Genomic DNA, 18,767 nt, shown 5'->3' with positions numbered 1-18,767 from the left:
AATTTTGGGAACAATGAGGGCAAGTTGTCTCATCGAAGGCTTTTGACAACCGGGCAAGAATGGATGGAACCTTCCACGTCATACGATGGGGACTGTGATGGAGTCTTGAGCTGGGAAGATGGAGCTCGATGTTTTTAGAGGAGAGCGGTATGCCGAAGTTGCTCGGTAATAGGAACATCGTTTCTCCGATTCCGAAGTCTTACCCCAACTTTCCAGTCTTGGCGTCACTAGCCTCTTCGCCTCCAACTTCCACTTCCCCACGCACCGCTTAGGCTTGCCCTCTTTCCGAACAGCCATCATTGGCCGTGTCGCTGCTCAAACGACATCATTATGCAAGGACCTCAGCAGTCCAAGGTAAAGTAATCTCACATTGACAGAAATTTATCACCTAAGGCCACCCTTCAGTGGAAATCAACCTCGAGAGTGGTGACCATAGCATTCATTGGCTTCGACAGGGCAGTAAGTACCCTCGTACAACACTTCATTTCACAATGACCTCCGTCCAAGACTCCCTCATCTTCGGCAACATCTTCTCCACCCGGGAGTCTGCCGCGATCTGGTCCGACAAGACGCGTACCCAGTGCTATCTCGCCTTCGAGGGCGCTCTGGCCAAGGCACAGGCGCGACTGGGTATCATCCCGCAAAGGGCCGCCGACGAGATCATCAAGTTCTGCCTGGATATACGGAATGTGGATTTTGACCATCTCCGCCAGCAGACCGAGCTGATCGGGTACCCGGTGCTGGGCCTGGTCAAGCAATTGGTCAAGCATGTCAACGAGGTCGAGCCGGGCCTCGGGGAGTGGGCCCACTGGGGAGCGACCACGCAGGACGTTACGGACACGGCGACCGTGATCCAGCTGTGGGACACGCTGAGCCTCTTCGAGAAGTCGCTCGGTGAGATCATTTCGTCGCTTCGCCACCTGGCCGACGAGCATAAATCGACTCCGATGGCCGCACGGTCGAACTTGCAGCAGGCCGTCCCCGTGTCCTTTGGGTTCAAGTTGGCCAGGCTGCTCGCGACCTTCCTTCGACACCGCGACCGGCTCAAGGATGTCGAGGGGCAGGTGACGGTGCTGGAGTTTTCGGGGGCCGCAGGGACGTTGGCGACACTGCCTCCGACGCCGGATCTGCCCTTGCTTGGCCTCGAATGCCAACGCGAACTGGCGAAGGACCTGAACCTCCAGGTCCCCGACATCGCGTGGCACACGGAACGCGACCGCATCGCCGACTTCGGCTCGCTGTGCGCCATGCTCACCAGCACGTGCGCCAAATTCGCCCTGGACGTCAAACTCATGATGCAGACGGAGGTGGGCGAGGCGTCGGAACCGTACGTCCCGCACCGGGGCTCGAGCAGCACGATGCCGCAGAAGCGGAACCCCATCTCCTGCGCGTACATCACCGCCATGTCGGCGACGGTGCGGCAGCTGAGCGCGAGCCTCTTCGAAGCCATGGTAGAGGACCACGAGCGTAGCACGGGACCCTGGGAGATCGAGTGGATCGTACTGCCGCAGCTCTCGACCTTGACGCACGCCACACTCAAGCATACGGCGGAGCTGATCGCGGGGCTCGAGGTGCACGAGGACGCGATGAAGAAGAACCTCGCCCTTTCCAAGGGCGCCATCGTCAGCGAGGCTGTCATGATGGGCCTGGGCAGGACGCTGGGCCGCCAGTACGCCCACGACGTCGTCTACGACCTGTGCCGCAAGGCGCAGCTCGAGGATCGCGAGTTGCTCGACCTGCTGTGCGAACATGACGAGATCAGCAAGAAGATGACCCGGCAGGAGTTGGGCCAGTTGTGCGATCCGGCCAACTATCTCGGATACAGCGAGGCCATGGTCGAGAGGGTCCTCAAATTGGCTGACGAGCCCCTTCAGCAGAGAAAGCGCAGTCTGGTTTGATCCTCTAGCGGTCAGCTGGCGGGCACAGCTGGCACAGCAAAATGGTGTAATGTCTCAACTGAGGTGATCCTGTTCACGGCGTTTGTTTGGATGGGCGGGAGGAACCACGAACTGGAAAGTTCACGATTAGTCGGCGGGACAGTGTCAAAGACAAGCGTAAAATACCGCTCTTTAAGTGATGCAGATGTATATATTGTATACCTGGCAATGCACAACAGAAAAACCCTGTCGATTCTGTCATCGTTACCACGCTTCACTCCTCCCCTGGCCACACCGGGATTTTGAAGATGAGATCCTTTATCCAGAAAGACATTTCTTGTTCCGCAGTCACACCTGTACATGCTCTGCTGGTGTATTAGCCACGCATGGGGAGCAGCAAAACTAGAAACCAATCGCGTTATTGAAGGCATCAGCCGCCGCCTGGCCCGTTTGTCCCTGAGCGGCGGCGGCAGCCTGGTTGCACACGTCTTGGGCTTGTTGTGATCCCTTGCACCTGGGACCGAGTTGCTGGCCTGCACGAGCTTCTGTGTTAGCAATGGGAGCTCGACTCATCGAGGCGCCTTGCACGAACACCAACGCCTCCAGAAGGAAGAACTGGGTAAGTAAGTGCGAAGACGAGAGAAAATGACGTACAGATGAAGTCCGTAATGACCTTGATGTTCAGCGCGGAGCCATGAGGGAAGGCCGTCAGGTCGTGAGGTTCAAAGGCTGGCTCGTTGCGCCCGTCCAAACCGTTTGCGAACTGCGAATTTCCTGTTAGCATGTGCTGCTAGTCTACTGGGGGGTTGTGTTGACGGAAATTGACTTACGATGATGGTGGGGTCGGGGCAGGATCCCAAATCTAGGTTGAACGCGTTCGTTGTCGTCCCGCTACTACTGGCAGTGGCCATCGTCGAAGTCGCGGCCGCCGCAGAGGACGTCGTCGTGGCAGCGACAGAAGCCACTGTCGAGGAGGCCGATGTGGTATTGTCTGCTGCAGTAGGGGGTGCGGTGCATTCTGTTGCAGCAGCCGTAGCAGAGGCAGTGGCCGAGGCAGCGACAGCAGCATTGACCTCATCTTCCGTGGCGTCCTCAACCAGCAGATTCTGGGTGAAGATACAGCCGACAGGGTCGTTTTGATCGTCACAACTGTTCCCCTTCGCAGTCGGGTCACCGATCTGACCAGGGGCAAAAGTGCCGGACTGCAGGGCGTCGAGGGGATTGCCCCCGATGTTGGCAATCTGAACAGCAAGTGCCAAAACGATGTCTTTGTTGACGGCACCGGCGTTGTTAGAGGCTGGGTCTTGGTGCTGGGAAATGGCCGCGATTTCCGGATTCACAGCTTGAATCGCAGTGCAAGGCACCGATGCCTGTCCAACGGCTTGGGTATTACGTTCAAGACCTCGGTAGATCAAAGCAGCGGTCATACCCTCAACATCGCCGGCAGCTTTGGCATTGGTGAAGGCTCGGTCGGCGGTAGCTTGCTGAAGACAATCCGTGTTGGAGATAGAACCCTGTCCCGCGGCGGCGGCAGCGTTGCCAAGGAGCCCAAACACCGCGTCCACAATGTTGTCCGGATTGTCCATCTTCAGGAATTGGTTGACGGTCGTGAGGAATTTCTCGTGCGAGTGTTCTTGCGGGACCTCCCGTCGGCCAAGCTTCGTGTTCCAGACCGCAGACCGCTTCTCCACGCCAAAGTCATGAGTTCGCTTCATATGCAGGTTTGCTGGGCGGGCAATCGCGACATCAAGCCCGGCAGCGAGGAAAATGGAAAGACAAATGACTGGTTTCATTTTTGGTGACTGTCGGTTTGCGTTTATGCTGTCGTAAGTCTCGTAAAGAGCGTGAGGGGGTCGTTGAACAAGTTGGTTGAATCTGGTGTAGCAATACAAGGTAGGCCTCAGACCTGATCAGTTCTCCAGGAACGATTTCGAATTGAATTTGAAGGAAGTAGAGAAAAAGAGTGTGTGATGTCGAGAACGAATGGTCACGATCGAGCTGGATCAACAGACTGGAGAGACGTAACACTGAGAAAGAAAGGAAGCTGCCGCATATATACCCCAAGGCTTCGGGTTGGCCTGCCCAGATGTTTCTCGCATAGACTCCCTCAGCTCAGCACCGGCGTGCCTCAGACGTCTGGAACCTTTCACCATCGGTTCTAGCAAAAAATCTGTTTCTGCCGAAACGAAATCTAAGCGAGGAGTGAGAACAAGGTCTGACCATGATTGCTCCATCCTTCATGCGTCAATTGATGCCATACGCCCCCTCCACGGTAGGTGGGCACATCAAGATTCGGATGAGAGGGTACCGAGCGCTGGCTATGTCACGAAACAGTTTAGCCAAGCTGGCACGTGGCACCGCATCGAGCATTGAGCCATTTGTCCAAGCCTCAAGCCTCAGTCCTTGGGGAGGACGGTGCTCGGATGAGATTGCTTCAGTGTGTGAAGGAGTCACAGACGGCTAAAGGGTGTATCAGGTTAGCACTCGGCCAGATCGTGGAGCGTCTCGGGTCTGGGAACGATGACGGCTGAAACGCCGGACAGGCGAGGGAGCGGCCGGCTAAACTCTGAATGCGGGGACTGAATATTGAGTATCTGCTTTGGTTAAGTTGGTAGATGTCCGCGGCTTGGGGTAGAAGGAAGGCTTATCAAGAAGCTGTTCTCCTTGAGTTATTGCATTGCCTGAGTGCGAGTATCGGCAGAGGGAGGAGGTGGGAGAACAAAGATGTAATAGATATTGAGCTTTTCCATTTCTGGTATAGAAGGACTGGATGGGGCTTGGCAGCGGGTCTGTCGCTTAGGGCGGCCTCGCTTTTCGCCTTGATTCGGAATGCCTTCAGACGCACTGATCCAACAACAATAACAACTCCTATTCGCACCTACAGAATCGCTCAGACACTTGACATCCTTTGCAATGGAAAACGCCGTGGCCGCTCCGCCCCCGTTGTCATCAAAGTCGTCCAGGAGTCAATCATGCGAGTCGTATCCAAAATTACCAGGCTGGGCCAGTCTCGTAGTCACCACCCCGTAAGAGCCAAGATCAGCCAGGACAACTATCTCCCACCTGCTCCCATGCGGGCAATACCCTCCAGGATGCGGCCTCCATATCCACTCGCTTTGCTGTTGCTTGACGGTGCCTTGAGGCCCGACCCAGGGGCTGGAATGCCCGAGTATTTCCCAGCCGTGGGCTTTTGCAGCATGCTTACTGGTCGTGGTCGTCCTGGCAAAGCTGTCCTGGCCTCTCCACCGTTTGTGCTGCTCTTGAATCTGTTCGGGCTGGCTAATGCGGATGCTGAATTCGGTCGCCCATTTCCATCCTCACTCCGAGGTGGACTCACGGGCTGTTGTGGTTGTTGTATGGCACGCTGCTCCTCTTGCTGAGCACTGATCGTCAGAAATAGATCTACCTGGGCAACCAATTCACCCTTCTCAACCCTTTCTTGCTCAATCTCCTTCCGTAGTGAGTCGGTTTCAGCAGCAAGTGAATCGACCTGACCACGAAGCCCTGCTGCCTCGGCCTCGAGCATTTTCTTCTCAGCGTTGGTCTCCTCGTTCCACCGCCGAAGCTCTTCAATCTGGCCCTCCATCTTGGAAATAGCTTCACTTTGACCCGGGATAATGCCGCTCATGGTTGCCTCTTTCTCCGTTTGCAGCTTGAGCACTTCCTCCTGAGACGCCTTGAGCTCCATTCGAAGTTGCTCGACTTGCTTGATCCATCTTTTCTCGTAGCTGACCTTGAGGTCTGCCACTTTACGCTCGTGCTTGCTCTTGTACAGCGCATGCAACTCGCGAGCCACCTTCTCTGTTGCATCCTTGACAGCAAAATCGATGTCGGTGCTCAACCCGGGGGTTGCGGGGGCGCTCGTCTTCTCGGGGCTAGGCGTGCACTTGACACGGTCAGAGCGCAAGGTGTCAAGAGAGGCTTGAAGCTCCAGGATCCGCACTTCATGCTCTTCTGCCTTTCGCTCGGCTTCCTCGGCCTGCTTCGCAGCTTTTCTTTTTCCCGCTCCTCGAGAAAGATGTTCTGTTTGACCTCCCTAAGGACCCCCTCCATCTCTCGACTGCGGCGCTCCAGCTCTTCCTTTGCATGTTCCAGCTCTTCCCGAGAGGCACGCTCGTTTCGGAGCTCCTCACTGGTCTTTCCCACTCGCACTTCCGCATCAGTGACGGCCCTTTTCAAAGCCATCACCTCCGCCTCCTTTCCTGAGAGAGTCGCTTCGAGGCCTGAGATTCGAGACTGGAGTTCGGATCGAAGGGTTTCGAGCTCTCGAGGCGTGATGGTGGGAATGGAACGTGGTGTAGCCATCGGTTCAAGGTCGATATCCAAGAGATCCATTCCTAGCCCGGTAGTTGCACCATACATGCTGTGCCTCTGGCTCGCTGGTGTTGATGGGATGGGTTTGTCCCCGAACAGAGCTTGATCTTGCTTTTGTGGAGAACGGCCTGAGGCTCGCTCGCGATCCACGGAAGCCTGCGATCGATGTACCGGGCTGGGGTTGACTTTGATCGGGAATCCTTTCCTCCCGGAGGGACTCCTTCTGGGACGCTGCACGGAGCCAGGAGGTGGCATTAAAATGTTCGTTTGGCCCGTGAAATTCATGAGGTCTGTTGGGGAGTCGTTGAAATAAGTGTTTCTTCGGGGCGTCGCCTCATCCTCCTCGTTTGATGAAATGCTCCGCCGGGATGCAGACAGCAGACGTAAGGGACGTTGAGCAGTACCAGGAGTGCTGGTGATGACGGAGGGTCTGAGTTGTTTTGACGGCGACCAAGGCTCTGGCCGGGATTGGGACGGTGTATCTCTCAGGTTGGCGAATCTGGTCAGGTCTGTGGGGATGGCAGAGATAGTGCTCAGATCTCCAATTGTGTCATCGTGCATAGTCTTGTCACCCAGACTCAGAGTCAAGGTCATAGTATCGGATGCATCCTTGGCAGTGGTTTCGCATTCCGTGGATACGTCGACCGTGTCGTCGACAGTGTGGTGTATTATTGACTCGTCTAAACAACCATCTTGCGCATCCACGTCCTTCTGCATCGCGTGGATTGCTCGCGTGAGGCCTTCATTGAAACGAACTGTGGGTTCAGCAGGAGAGCCGGGGGGAGAGCTATCGACTTTTGATTCGTCTTGTAGGCGGTATTTGATGGGCGACAGTGGCTTCCTGGGACTGGAAGGTTGACTAGAAAGCGTAGGGGACGAGATAGGAACGTCCATGGCAGGAAGAGAAATAGTGGTAGGATCAATCGAGGTGGACTGCGCAAGGGTAGTGGTGGTCATAATGCTAGGAGATTTAAGAGCTTCTGGAAGAGGCTTCTGGGGAGAATCGAGCTTGACAGGGGAGGACCTGGAGTTCTGCTTGGCGGGCGACAGGGAAGATAACGGCTCAGGCATCGTGTCGGTGAGGGATGTCGAGAGAGGTTCGGACGCGAGGTTGGGATACAAGGACAGCCATGAGAGAGTAAGTGAGAGAAGTGCAGTATGATGGTGAGGGTAATTACTGTGGGGAGTGATGTTATCCCAAGATGGACCTGTTGGTAGCGCAGGAGAACGTGTGTTCAAGGCACGCCTCGCTGTCGTTGCGCTGGGTGACAGAGGCCACGCAGACCAAGTTGCGGTGATAGAAACTCGCTTCGCTTCCCCTTCGCTCTGCCCCTGGTCAATGTTATTGGGATTGCAGCTGGATAAACAATGCCAAGACGCTAGAGCCTAGCTAGTCCCATAACGGCTCTGTACCTGAATCTCTCTCAGCCTGCGCCCTGCATGGTGCGTCTTGCCCTTCAGCCCTCCACTGAACAAATGCCAACTCATCATTAAATTGTCCCTCTCCTGCATATGACCTGCATTGATGCGCCCCCTCCACATCTCAGTTGCTGAGAGGTTAAACGCCGCCACAATCTAAACGCCTATGCATCTCTCCCCTCCAACCTGTCACCCTCTTTACATATCTCCTGAGGATCCCCGCCAGACTGACGGATCTAATCTCATATCCGCAATGCCTATCCTTTCTGCAGAGGCGCTGACCTGTGCCTCAATCTTCTGCTGTCTCTCTTTCCACAGGAGTCGGGCTACTCCATTCGCTGCTAGCCGAGCCCCTTCACTGCGCAATCCGCTCCAAATGCCCTCCTTGACAAGACTGTCGTCTACTTCCGCTCCCCCTGCAGTCTGATGTTCGAAACGCGCATCTGCAGGACCATACTTCTTCAAAATCTGCGATGCCCACAGTGGGCCTTTCCAGATAATATGCTCCGTCAAAATTGCATGATCCATGTTGAACGAAGCTCCGCTGACGCTACCAAAGCTGGTGACGGTGGAATCCTTAGGCCTGAACAAGAAGACAGTGCCCCAAAGCCGCGTTGAACAAACATTGATAGCGCGTATGATACCCTCTAACTCCTCCAGCATGAGCTCCTGTCTCAGGAAATGCACGAATCTTTCTGACAACTGCTTTGAGAATAACTGCCCAGAATCAGGGGAAGGGGCCAGCAAATCTGCCATTGTTGAATGTGAAGCCACCAAAGATGAGTTCAGCATCTGGCTGAAAATTGCAAATAGCACGAAAGGCTCTCGATTGCAGAGCCGCCAGGCAGGCACAGTGGTATCGGTGTAGTGCCCCATTGCACTATCCAAGTCTGCAGCAAGGAGTCCTGTCATGCGCAAAAAATTGCCGAAGGCCATGACATCGATAATGTCCGGTTGCGGAATACCAGATGTGAACTTATTGCCTGCCCTGTGGGAGAAGTACAGATTCCGGACTTGCGGACTGATTCCATACTTCAAGCACAGGTCGTCGAGCAATATATGAGTTTGACGGGTTGCTAACGCCAAAATACGTGAATTGCTCAACCTGAGGTTTGGAAGGTCTCCATTGAGGTTTGCATCCCGCAAGATCTGCGCCAGGATCTCCGTTGGAAGCTGGGGCATGAATACCATCTTTGCATGGAAACAAGACGAGGCCTGTGAGAATGATGGTCTGTGTCTAGGGCTGGAACTTCGGGGTTCAATGATATGTATTGCAGCCGGAAGTCTGCCCAGGTCGCAAACTTGATGTGAAGTGCGCTGATTAGTAGCGGCATATGATTACTACTCTGCCATGGGATGGCGATATCGCCATATGCAGTAGGAGTTGTTCTTCTATTCTGGCAGCCGATTACTATCGTCTCGAAGTCCCATCCGGTGGCGGTCTCCTGGAATCTCATAACTACAATAGAGAGCCAACCACTGGTCCTCGTCTTAAGGTCCTCGCTGCACGCTGCAGGAAGTTCTAAATGCGAGTTGCGGACCAACGATTTTCCGAGCGACGAATCCCCGAGCGAGCTTGCGGACATGCAGTATTTCCAGCATCTTGTATAATATCAGAACAATTTAAAAAAAGATAACTGACTGCCTCGGAGACATCGCTGATACTGGACCGGATACACCTTTTATGATATTCTGCCCAACCAATGCTCTTGCAAATTTCTGGTTGCTCGACTTCAACTCAACTTGGTGAACTGGCCGCGAAGGGGCATCCGTCAGGGGGCCAAGCTCTCAGCTTCTTTCTGGCTGTCTCTTGACATCTATGTACCATGTCTGTCTATGATACCTAAGGTACGGGCAAACTGAAACTGCTTTAGGGCTACAGGGCTACAAGATCCTGCCCTTCAAAAAGTGGAGGGAAAAGGTTGGAAACGGTGTCCTAGGAAGGGAAAAAGGGCCATGATGAGCTCGTAACCCTGGATCGTCTAAAGAGCAAGTCGGAGCATCGAGAATGTTGAACATTGTCATGAGAAGATATACCAACTGGGTCGACTCCGGGCCCCCTTGCCGTTCTTCCCAGAAAACCCATCAAAACTCTAGCTTTTACAACTCATCTTTCCTGGTCTCGTCGACGCCCGCGTTTTTCTTCAAAGGCGACTCGCACACCGCCGCCGTGCCAACCTCCATCCGGTAGACGCACTTTTCACTCTCGCTGACCTTCCAGATCTCCTCCTTTTCAGCACAGGCAAGAATGACCCGAGTACTCCGATGCGGTCCGTTCCAGCAATGCTGCCCGTTCTCGTACTTCATGACGACCCTGTCGCCTGTACCGAGTCCCCGGCCGTCAGTGGTTGGGGGCTCATCGACATGTTCCACGTCAAAGCCGACGAAATTGCCCATCCCCGTGTGCGCCCCTCCTTTCTTGGGCTTTTGCTTCGTCGAGCCCATGAAGCACAGTTCGTATTCATACTCGCCGCTGTCCTTGGAAATGCACGTATCCTTCAACGCACGGAAAATGCCCCCTTCAGGACCATAGTCTCTCTCGAGATCCTCTTGGAACCGGCTAATGTCGTTCTCTGCATTGCGCACGTCCCGCTCTGCGTCGGACAGAGTCCTTTTCGCGTCCTGCACGGCTTTGGACTCTTGGGCAGTGGCAGAGGCATCGGCAGACGTATCAGCCAATATTCCGTTCTCGACCAATATCTTGCGGAACGAAGACAGGGTCTCATCGAGCCACAGGCGGAGCGATGGCGGCAAGTAGGCGCTGAATTTATAGAGTGCCGCCACGTCCGATTCGGCCTCAGACTCTGCGGAGGGGTCATGCTCAAATTCGGCCCAGTTGATCCCGCTCGTCTCACTGTCTTCCGCGAGAACGGCAGCCAGGTCACGGTCTTCGGCTTCGGTCCAGGTGTCGTCCGTGTCCCTCGCGGCGTAGTCTTCCCACCCGCGAACGGCGCGTTTCACACCGTCGTCGTTGAAGTTCGGGTTATGTTCATCCTTGAGCGAGGCCAGAATGCCCTCCAACTCCGTGATCCGGGCGACCATGCTGTCTCTTTGGGCTCTGGTCTTTTCCAAGTGGGCCCTCAATTCATCGACTCGAGATTTGGCCAGTCCGACAAGGACACCAAGTTTGCCGGCGCCTTTCCCGCCAGCCGCTCCCCTTATGACTTTTAATTTCTCCTTTCTCTCCACATCTTTTAGACTGTCCTCCGCCTCCTTGACGTTGATCTGAAACCCCTTGAGTTTAATTTCTGCATCCCGAATCTTTATCTCGACTTCCTTCCGTAGCTGGTCTGCTTCTGCTGCAAGCTGGGATTTCCTCTTCAACGCCGCCCGGAGACTCTTTTGGCGCGTCTCTTCCGTTTTCCTGTACTCTTTACCGATCTGTTGGCATCGATCTTCGCACTTGATACCCCCGACATGTGCCCACTCATCTGACCCGTCACAACACACGTCATAGTCGCACTTGCCATCGTTGACACTCTCAAACCTCAGATATGCGGGGAGATGGCCTTTGTTTTTGCAGTAGAACCCCGGCAGGGCAAGCGTACTGTTTATCGATACGCTAGCAGGTGTGTCTGGCCCGGGGTGGTATTGTGGGGGTGATAAAGGTGAGAGATAGGAGCAGGCAGAGGTGCCTGGTTCATCTGAGCCGTCGGGGCAGTCGCAGAAGTCGTCGTTGACGCGGGAGAAGGGGATGGATATCGAGGGGTTGGATATACATGTGAACGTATTTGACGGCGAACTCTTGTAGAATTTCGCAACTGTGGAAAGACAACAACCCGATACTTAGCTCCCTGATACACTCTGAGGGCATGGAACACCACAAGGAGGCTTTTGAAGCCAGGATGTGGAGTGTGTAGAGATCGAGGGCCATTTCTTACATTCAGGACCGACGCCTCTGGGTCGCGAAGACTCAGAGGCTCTTGTTTGTGCTGCCCATGCCTGGGAGGCGAGAAAATGAGAAAATATGAGCAATTCTGTCCTCAGTATCATCTTGAGACTATGGAGGAACACTCATTCCACGGGGCTGAGTCTGTACCGTATTGTGTCTGTCTCGGAGCGTCTGGTGTTCAACATGAAAGTTGTCCGCAATTGAGATCGGGCCACCTTCCTCTCCAACGGGGGCTTTTCAGGGGTTCGCGGCCTTGTGACGTCGACGCCTCCTTTTTCTCTTGCGTCTTCACATGATATGCAATATTAATTCAAGCCGACAACATCTCTTGGAAGAAACATGTTCCTGTTCACTACTCACTGGAACGTGAGGCTTGACCAAGCGATGACTAAGGGAAAGTGCTGGAACAGAATCCACACGGTCGATCTGATCCAAGTCCTCGAAAACTCAAGCAACCTCCTCTCACGGAGCTCTGCACCGCTTCGTATCGTCACATACAAGGTCAAGTATCTATTCCGGCGGTGTGATCGGTGCACAAAATATAGGTGGAGCCTACCATCTCCTGCTCTGTATTCGTCTCTTGGTGTAACTTGACGAAACTGACTTCGAGGTCCTCCACGCCGACCCAGGACCATGGTTCCAGGAACGCACAATCCAGAGGTCCTCACAAATTCCCTTATAAGGATGCACTTTCTGCTGAATGCTTCGAACTCAGATTCAGCTCATTCCCATCTTTCCCCGTTGAACACATCTACTAGCACATATATTCCTTCCCACTACCACAGCTCGCTGTCAACCAGAAAGGCGTCGTCACGACTTTCTCTTCCCTTCTTTATCCGCAAACATTTCCTTCAAAGACATGTCCAGCACCAACGATACCCCTCAAAAGCTTGTAGAGGCGACCGCCCTTGCCAAATCACAAATGCAAATCCCGGGCTTACGCACAGGCTCGACATCAAACCAAGTCCTTTACAAGAATTCGACCCAGAAGGCCGTCAGTTTCAACGACCAAGTCCAAGAGGTCTTGTTCTCACGAGACGACGTCATCGGGCACGAGACAGGATCGATGACCACTAAGCTCTCGGGGGTCCCCAGCGCTGCCTGGCAGAAAATGTGGCTCGAAAAGTCAATCTCGCTGCGCGAAATGTGCTTAAAGAAGACACGAGATGGGTGTATGCCCGCTTGCGTGATGTCCTTACAACAAAATGCCAACTCGAAGAGTATTCCTGATACCCGCCAGGGGGACGCCACTGAGAATGACGATGAGATGAACTCGACCATAGCTGCCTTCGCAAAGATGACCTTGTCGACGAGTATAACACCCTCAAGTGAGGTTAGGGTCCGTCACCTTCTCGTCGGCGACCTCTATTTCCAAACGATCGAAGAGATCGAAGATCATGTGCAACACCGTCTGTCAAACTTAACGTTCAGCACCGACGATGCGCTCCGTGGTGCCATCGAAGGCCTCCAGAGACGCACCAAGGACAAACTCACCGGGCTTCTGAAGTGCATGGGCATCCTTTATCCTTATCATGGCCAAGGAGGACCCTGTGAAGCTGTTGCTGATGCTCTTCAGGACAAAGATTGGACAGAGGTGGACGCCAAAGCCGACGCACTGTTCATCTCATGTGCAACGCCGTGGGTGGTGGAGGCGATGAAGGATATCACAGAGAAGTTCAAGAAGAAGCTCGACAGGAAGACAAGGTCAAGGATTTGTTGAGCTAGAATCAGTTGTGAGGTAGATGTGGTATACATCCGTCGTGGCGGAGTCGAGGGGGCTACCCACTGATTGACGTTGGCGACCATCTATCTGTCTGTAAATTTCGCACATACCAAATGCCAATCCTCTTCTCTCCCTCACTCTCCTTATCTCGGGTGATCTAATAGTTCATAAAAGCCAGGCTGAGTCTTTTCTCGGTTTACCTACCAACGTGAATTGAGAGCTCGGGTAACCTGCCCAACTCGTTCACGGTCTGTCTGCCTGTACAAGTTAACTTGGCTGGTGGCAACTCGACGAGGCTGACGATACTCTCATCTGTCGTCTATCGTCGTCTATCAATGTACATGAAATCATGCTCTCCTGGCAGCAGATGCCGTAATACGCAGCAGCAGCCCCTAGTCGCACAATGGATCACCAGCCCTTGACAGCCTCGTCCACAACAAACTCTGCCATGTCTGTCTCCGCCACCGAACCACCACCACCAGGGACAGACCAACCGACCACCTCTCACCCCAAATTCGCATTTCTCGAGGAGCTCACAGGCACCCAAAGGCACGGGAACAAGACGTTCTACCGGCATCTATTCAACGTCTACACCTATCTCAAAAAGCACGGGGCGCCCGACGAGGTGTGCGACGCGGGGCTCTTCCACTCCATCTACGGCACCGAGTCGTATACATTCCAGAGCGAGCGCGTCACCAGGGACGTGGTGCGTGGCTTCATTGGCGACTACGCCGAGGAGCTCGTCTATCTCTTTTGCGCAACCAAGGATCGGTTCACGGTGATCGTCAACAACACCATGGGCTTGAGCGCCCGGCAGGCTCGGGATCTGTGCTGTATCGAGTTCGCGAACAAGTGGGATCAGAATAAAGACCGGCGATATCAAAGGCAGTTGATCATGCTCGCCGAGGCGGTTGTGCGCCTGGAGAGGGAGAGCCAAGGAGACTGATTCACTCGCTGACTGCCTGGTATCTATCTATCTATCTTCAGCAGGGTTGGCGGCTTGACAGCTGGCGCCGAACGGAACCTACTCAAGCCTACTGGGGCCCATCTCTTTGCCGATCCTCGCCCGCCTCCTGCCTGGAATCTCCGACCGTGCATTTCTCAACAAACTCCTCGACCAGCGCCTTCTCGGCCTCTGCATCGACGAGACGGGTTGCTATGAGATGATGACGGCTCGCCGCCGTCCCCCCACCCTTCCTCCCGTCCATGCCCAAGAGGAGGTTTTCGCGAAACTGCTGCTGTGCCAAGGGAGGTTGAGCCGCCTGGCCCTTCTCAATCTCATCTCTCAACTTCTTGAACTCTGCCCATATTGAGATGATGCCGGCCCAGACGGTACTCACGCATTTGAGGCTGATGGTGAGCTTTTTGACCCCCTCCGGCGTCTGGGTGAGCTCGTCGCCTTTCTCCTCCTGCTCCTCCAGCACGCCCTGTGCCACTTTTTGCAGCTGCCCGAACTTGCCCGCCAAATGCTCCGCGAGGTCATGGACCTGCTGAATCAAAGCCGCATACGACTCGAAAATTTTGAGGATGCCCAAGGCGCGGAACTGTGCCGAGAGCTCTTTCGCGGCGATCTTGATGGCGATTTGTTCATGGTCAACAGTTTTTGCCTCCTGTGCGAATGCACGCGTTTGGGCACCGAGGTCGCTCATGCCTTGGTCTGCGATGGACAGAAGTTGACGCGTGCCCTGGCCTGACACAACGGTGGGCACAATGAACACTTCGCTGGCAGCGACAGCTGAAGTCAGGTCAATAAACGAGGGTGACAGTGTAGAGGCCGATGCCACTTACGCTCCTCCCAAACGGCCGAAGTGTAGCTTACATCAACCTTCGCCCATTTGTTCTCCCCTGGTTGCGCCCGCAATTTGGATAGTCGGTGAATCGATGAGATTTGTCTGGGATGAGATATTCAGATTCCGTCTTTGATCGACTTGACGACATCCATAAAGATCGATATTCACCGGAAGACAAAGTTAGAGCGGCGAGATTTGGCATGGTGTGAATGCTGGTACGGGAAGCAAACCCCTTGGCGTGTTCAGCCTCTCCATTCACAAGTCGCCGAACCTGGGAAGCTATCCGGGAAAGAAGGTGGCAGAGCCGGGCCCAGAAGAGTCTGTCTCAAGAGATCCAAAGCAGGACGGCTCGGATTAACCCACCGTTCGTGTCCCGGGACTCCGATCAGGCAATATATGTATATATACTCGACCTCACGGAGGAGAAGATGAGCACAATGAAGGAAGGAAAAAGTCAGAATTTGAAAGGTGTTGTCCAGAGGTGCGCGATTCAGTCTGAGAGCCTTCCGGCATTCTTTCTGATCACCTGGTGTGCCTTATGTACAATCGCAGAAGTGGGAGCAAGTCGGTGCTTGCTGCAGAGTTTGAAACTTTCGTCTCTATTTTCATGTCTTCCAAAGTTCCATCACTCACTTGCCGGCTTTTGATAACCTCTCAGCTTCCAACTCTCGCTCTGCTTGCTGGTAATATTTGGCCGTGTCCACACCGTGCTAAAACAGGTCAGCCCGTCACATCTTCGACCGTTCAGGGACTATACTCACCTGGTTGTGGTTGACAAAATTGGCCCACGGTACCACGTTCGCCATCAGCGCCGAGTATCTGCTGTTCCGCGCCGCGACACCTTGCATGTAAGGGGTGAGATCTGACTTGCCATACAGCGGCTCCCCTCTCTTGACTTTGTCGACCATCTCTCTCATGTCCATCTTGACTTCCCGTTCGTTTTCCGTCCAGCCGTAGAATCTCACTGTCGTCGCCACCTTCGTCAGTCCCAAGCTCAACTAAGACCAATCCGCGCACTCGTTCTCGCGGCGGGAGACACCTACAGCAACTCCTCTGGTATACCAGCCCTGCGCCTGCGAGTAGGCCGACGGCACAGCCCAGTCGGAAGGCCATGGGAAAAGCGCCTTTGCCGGCGAACGAAGGAGCGTATCGTTCGGTGACAAGCATGAAAGCCGGCCCCACGGCGGCCATTCCGGCTCCATATAACCAGTCTTCTCCTCTTGCATAGCCAAACGCCCTTCTCCAGTGACTGAAGATATCAACGTGTCAATGACAGATCGCGGGAAGCTTCGAAACAGGGTGATGAAGGGGGAGGGACGTACGGATCTGTATCGATAATCTGTTGTCGGGGGGATGTCAGCTTTGTTCTGTGCTTTAGTTGTCGTTCGACCTTACCGGATAGTCAGTGTTCACCCGCTTGGGGGGAATAAACACCTTCTGCTCGTCGGCCATGGCTGCAGCGACAGTCCTCACTTGTAGACGCTCCTCAGCATTGGATCTTGAGGTTCAACGAGCATGCGGAGCTTGGAGTGAATGCCAAGGCGCTAGAGGTATTTGGGACTAGATTGATAGTTTCAAATGACGTACTTTGTATGGCGAGTCACGACGCGTCTTAAACTCATTGAAACGCGTTTCCCAAGTCGTCAATACAATCAACTACGACTCAACTCAACCTCTTCACTACGAGTTCTGCTCACGCACAATCTACTACAATATGGCAGCAGATCCGCTGACTGCGTCAACCGTCGATGGTCTCTTGAACCTCGACAACTTTGACTATGACGATCCCTTCAATGACCGGCCAACGCAGCAAGATGGTGTGGAAGGCCTGTCATCGAGTCCCGGGTTCAAACGAAAGGCAGATGACCTGCTGGATGCCAGCCTGGGATTAGATGAAGAGGTCAAAGTCACCAAGAAGAGAAAACCGATCTCAAAACTCGACGAAGCGAGACTCCTGTCGGCGCCAGGAATCCCCAAGCTCCGCGCCGACGCACGCTCCGGGAAATTCTCCAAGAAGCTGCGTCTCAAGGGAAAGGGCCACGAATTTTCCGACGTCGCACGACTCTTGAATTACTACCAGCTATGGCTGGACAATCTCTACCCGCGGGCCAAGTTCGCCGACGGACTACAATTGATCGAGAAAGTCGGGCACAGCCGACGCATGCAGATCATGAGGAAAGAGTGGATCGATGAAGGGAAGCCGGGATATATTAGAGACAGAGAGGCAAACAAGATAGCAGACCGAGAGAAAGAAGCGGACAAGGAAGCAGATGATTTGTTTGTCGGGGTTCAGCCTGCGGCAGATAACGTGGGCCCAGAGGCTGCGAATGCCGACGTTGGCCCAGAGGATGACTCTTTGTTCGTGCCGGACCTACACAACAACGCGGATAATGGGGAGGATGATGGTATCCTCCCGGACGACGACGAGCTCGATGCTCTCCTGGCCGAGCAAGAGACCCGTATTACCACGCGTCCCGTGGCTGTTTCGAAACCAACAGAGGACGACGATTCCGAGGGCGATGATGATCTTGACGCTTTGCTGGCCGAGCAGGAAATGAGGCGTGCGCCTCCGCCCCCTCCTACATCTCAGCACACGTCGACATTTGCGCCGAAACTCAAACCTTCGCCCTTTGGCGGAGATGACAGCGACGAGGATGAAGAAATGGACGATCTGGATGCTTTGCTTGCAGAGCAAGAAGCGCGCATGCAACCCAGCACTGCTCAATCGAAGCTCAGCAGCATACAGGCATCGAGTACGCAGAACAAAGATCGCCCAAGCTCAGCAGCAGATCAGGAGTTGACCCAGGATGACGAACTAGATGTGTTGATCGCCGAGCAGGAAGCACGGGGACATGTCGCCCGCGAAGCTCCGACATCTTCAGCACCTGCGGTCAGACCAGCGACGCCTCCTGCCGCAGCTGTCGCCGATGGAGCTGACGGAGCCGATGGCGCAGACATGTTCTCCTCATCTCCTGTGCGAGGTACAGCACCAATCGGGCTGGGGCTTTCTGGGCAGCTTGAGCTTGAACGGGACCCTGCTAGCCCGAGATCAACCGTCACCACCACCACTGGTCGAACGTATGAGGCTGGAGCATCCGAGAGCGAAGACGCACAAAGATCCAGGCCTGGTGATGACAGCATTGAAGAAACAGCGGAGGAAAAGCAAGAGTCCCAGGGTCTGGATGCCGGTGACATGTTTTCATCTTCGCCTGTGCAGAATGAATGAATGAGTTGGCGACAGGGGTTAGCTACCCTATCTCGTATTGACGTGGCTCATGATGGATGGGCATTGGATTATGATTGAGCTGTAAATGGGACCTTCCCAGTTGCCCCGTAGAGCAAAAAGGTATCATATAGCAACGAGAGACAGACAAGCCAGGAGACCAAATGGAGAAGAAATGTTTGCTCGCTACGGAAGCGGATCAAGACTTGGTCTGTCTGCATATATACTCAGTGACAAGGCTGCTGCATGCTCATTAACAAGCGTAAATCGTGATGCTGCCCAACCGACAGTACAGCCCCGTCCTCCCCGATAACCGACTGTTCCATACACATGGTAGAATCACTGGACTAACTCGTCGATCGAACATTTGTTTGTTCTATGTTGACTAGTCTCTTCCATCCTCGCCATCATTATCATCATCATCGTCGTCGTCGTCGTCGTCGTCGTCGTCATCCATAATCCAATCACGCATAAGCCAGAGGAACCTCATCTTCAGCACGCAGACCTCGATGGAACGAACAGGTATTAA

At 54.2% G+C, this 18,767-nt stretch overlaps 9 protein-coding genes across 9 annotated transcripts; 4 read left to right on the top strand and 5 right to left on the bottom strand.

Annotated features, from left to right (window-relative positions):
- Nucleotides 1–491: 491 nt before the first annotated feature.
- On the top strand, nucleotides 492–1,898 carry AYL99_05556 (3-carboxy-cis,cis-muconate cycloisomerase; the record flags this gene model as incomplete). Its single annotated transcript, XM_018837068.1, has 1 exon — nucleotides 492–1,898. One exon carries the CDS (start codon nucleotides 492–494, stop codon nucleotides 1,896–1,898), a length of 1,407 nt encoding a protein of 468 aa, XP_018693921.1.
- A 381-nt stretch (nucleotides 1,899–2,279) lies between these two features.
- AYL99_05555 (hypothetical protein) lies at nucleotides 2,280–3,670 on the bottom strand (the record flags this gene model as incomplete). Its single annotated transcript, XM_018837067.1, has 3 exons — nucleotides 2,280–2,410; nucleotides 2,532–2,640; nucleotides 2,708–3,670. 3 exons carry the CDS (start codon nucleotides 3,668–3,670, stop codon nucleotides 2,280–2,282), a joined length of 1,203 nt encoding a protein of 400 aa, XP_018693920.1.
- A 1,259-nt stretch (nucleotides 3,671–4,929) lies between these two features.
- Nucleotides 4,930–7,262, bottom strand: AYL99_05554 (hypothetical protein; the record flags this gene model as incomplete). The annotated part of the gene is made up of 2 exons (XM_018837066.1): nucleotides 4,930–5,856; nucleotides 5,910–7,262. 2 exons carry the CDS (start codon nucleotides 7,260–7,262, stop codon nucleotides 4,930–4,932), a joined length of 2,280 nt encoding a protein of 759 aa, XP_018693919.1.
- Nucleotides 7,263–7,808: 546 nt separating this feature from the next.
- On the bottom strand, nucleotides 7,809–8,801 carry AYL99_05553 (hypothetical protein; the record flags this gene model as incomplete). Its single annotated transcript, XM_018837065.1, has 1 exon — nucleotides 7,809–8,801. One exon carries the CDS (start codon nucleotides 8,799–8,801, stop codon nucleotides 7,809–7,811), a length of 993 nt encoding a protein of 330 aa, XP_018693918.1.
- A 909-nt stretch (nucleotides 8,802–9,710) lies between these two features.
- Nucleotides 9,711–11,603, bottom strand: AYL99_05552 (hypothetical protein; the record flags this gene model as incomplete). The annotated part of the gene is made up of 2 exons (XM_018837064.1): nucleotides 9,711–11,371; nucleotides 11,492–11,603. 2 exons carry the CDS (start codon nucleotides 11,601–11,603, stop codon nucleotides 9,711–9,713), a joined length of 1,773 nt encoding a protein of 590 aa, XP_018693917.1.
- Nucleotides 11,604–12,361: 758 nt separating this feature from the next.
- AYL99_05551 (hypothetical protein) lies at nucleotides 12,362–13,222 on the top strand (the record flags this gene model as incomplete). Its single annotated transcript, XM_018837063.1, has 1 exon — nucleotides 12,362–13,222. The coding sequence occupies one exon, from the start codon at nucleotides 12,362–12,364 to the stop codon at nucleotides 13,220–13,222; it is 861 nt and encodes a 286-aa protein (XP_018693916.1).
- Nucleotides 13,223–13,628: 406 nt separating this feature from the next.
- Nucleotides 13,629–14,171, top strand: AYL99_05550 (hypothetical protein; the record flags this gene model as incomplete). The annotated part of the gene is made up of 1 exon (XM_018837062.1): nucleotides 13,629–14,171. The coding sequence occupies one exon, from the start codon at nucleotides 13,629–13,631 to the stop codon at nucleotides 14,169–14,171; it is 543 nt and encodes a 180-aa protein (XP_018693915.1).
- Nucleotides 14,172–14,259: 88 nt separating this feature from the next.
- On the bottom strand, nucleotides 14,260–16,467 carry AYL99_05549 (hypothetical protein; the record flags this gene model as incomplete). The annotated part of the gene is made up of 7 exons (XM_018837061.1): nucleotides 14,260–14,960; nucleotides 15,014–15,117; nucleotides 15,649–15,725; nucleotides 15,777–15,979; nucleotides 16,059–16,264; nucleotides 16,338–16,354; nucleotides 16,411–16,467. 7 exons carry the CDS (start codon nucleotides 16,465–16,467, stop codon nucleotides 14,260–14,262), a joined length of 1,365 nt encoding a protein of 454 aa, XP_018693914.1.
- Nucleotides 16,468–16,729: 262 nt separating this feature from the next.
- AYL99_05548 (hypothetical protein) lies at nucleotides 16,730–18,241 on the top strand (the record flags this gene model as incomplete). The annotated part of the gene is made up of 1 exon (XM_018837060.1): nucleotides 16,730–18,241. The coding sequence occupies one exon, from the start codon at nucleotides 16,730–16,732 to the stop codon at nucleotides 18,239–18,241; it is 1,512 nt and encodes a 503-aa protein (XP_018693913.1).
- Between the last annotated feature and the right edge of the window lie 526 nt (nucleotides 18,242–18,767).

The sequence above is a fragment of the Fonsecaea erecta genome, assembly GCF_001651985.1.
Source record: "Fonsecaea erecta strain CBS 125763 chromosome Unknown Scaff4, whole genome shotgun sequence".
NCBI lineage: Eukaryota > Fungi > Ascomycota > Eurotiomycetes > Chaetothyriales > Herpotrichiellaceae > Fonsecaea > Fonsecaea erecta.
This window is presented reverse-complemented; position numbering and strand designations above follow the sequence as displayed.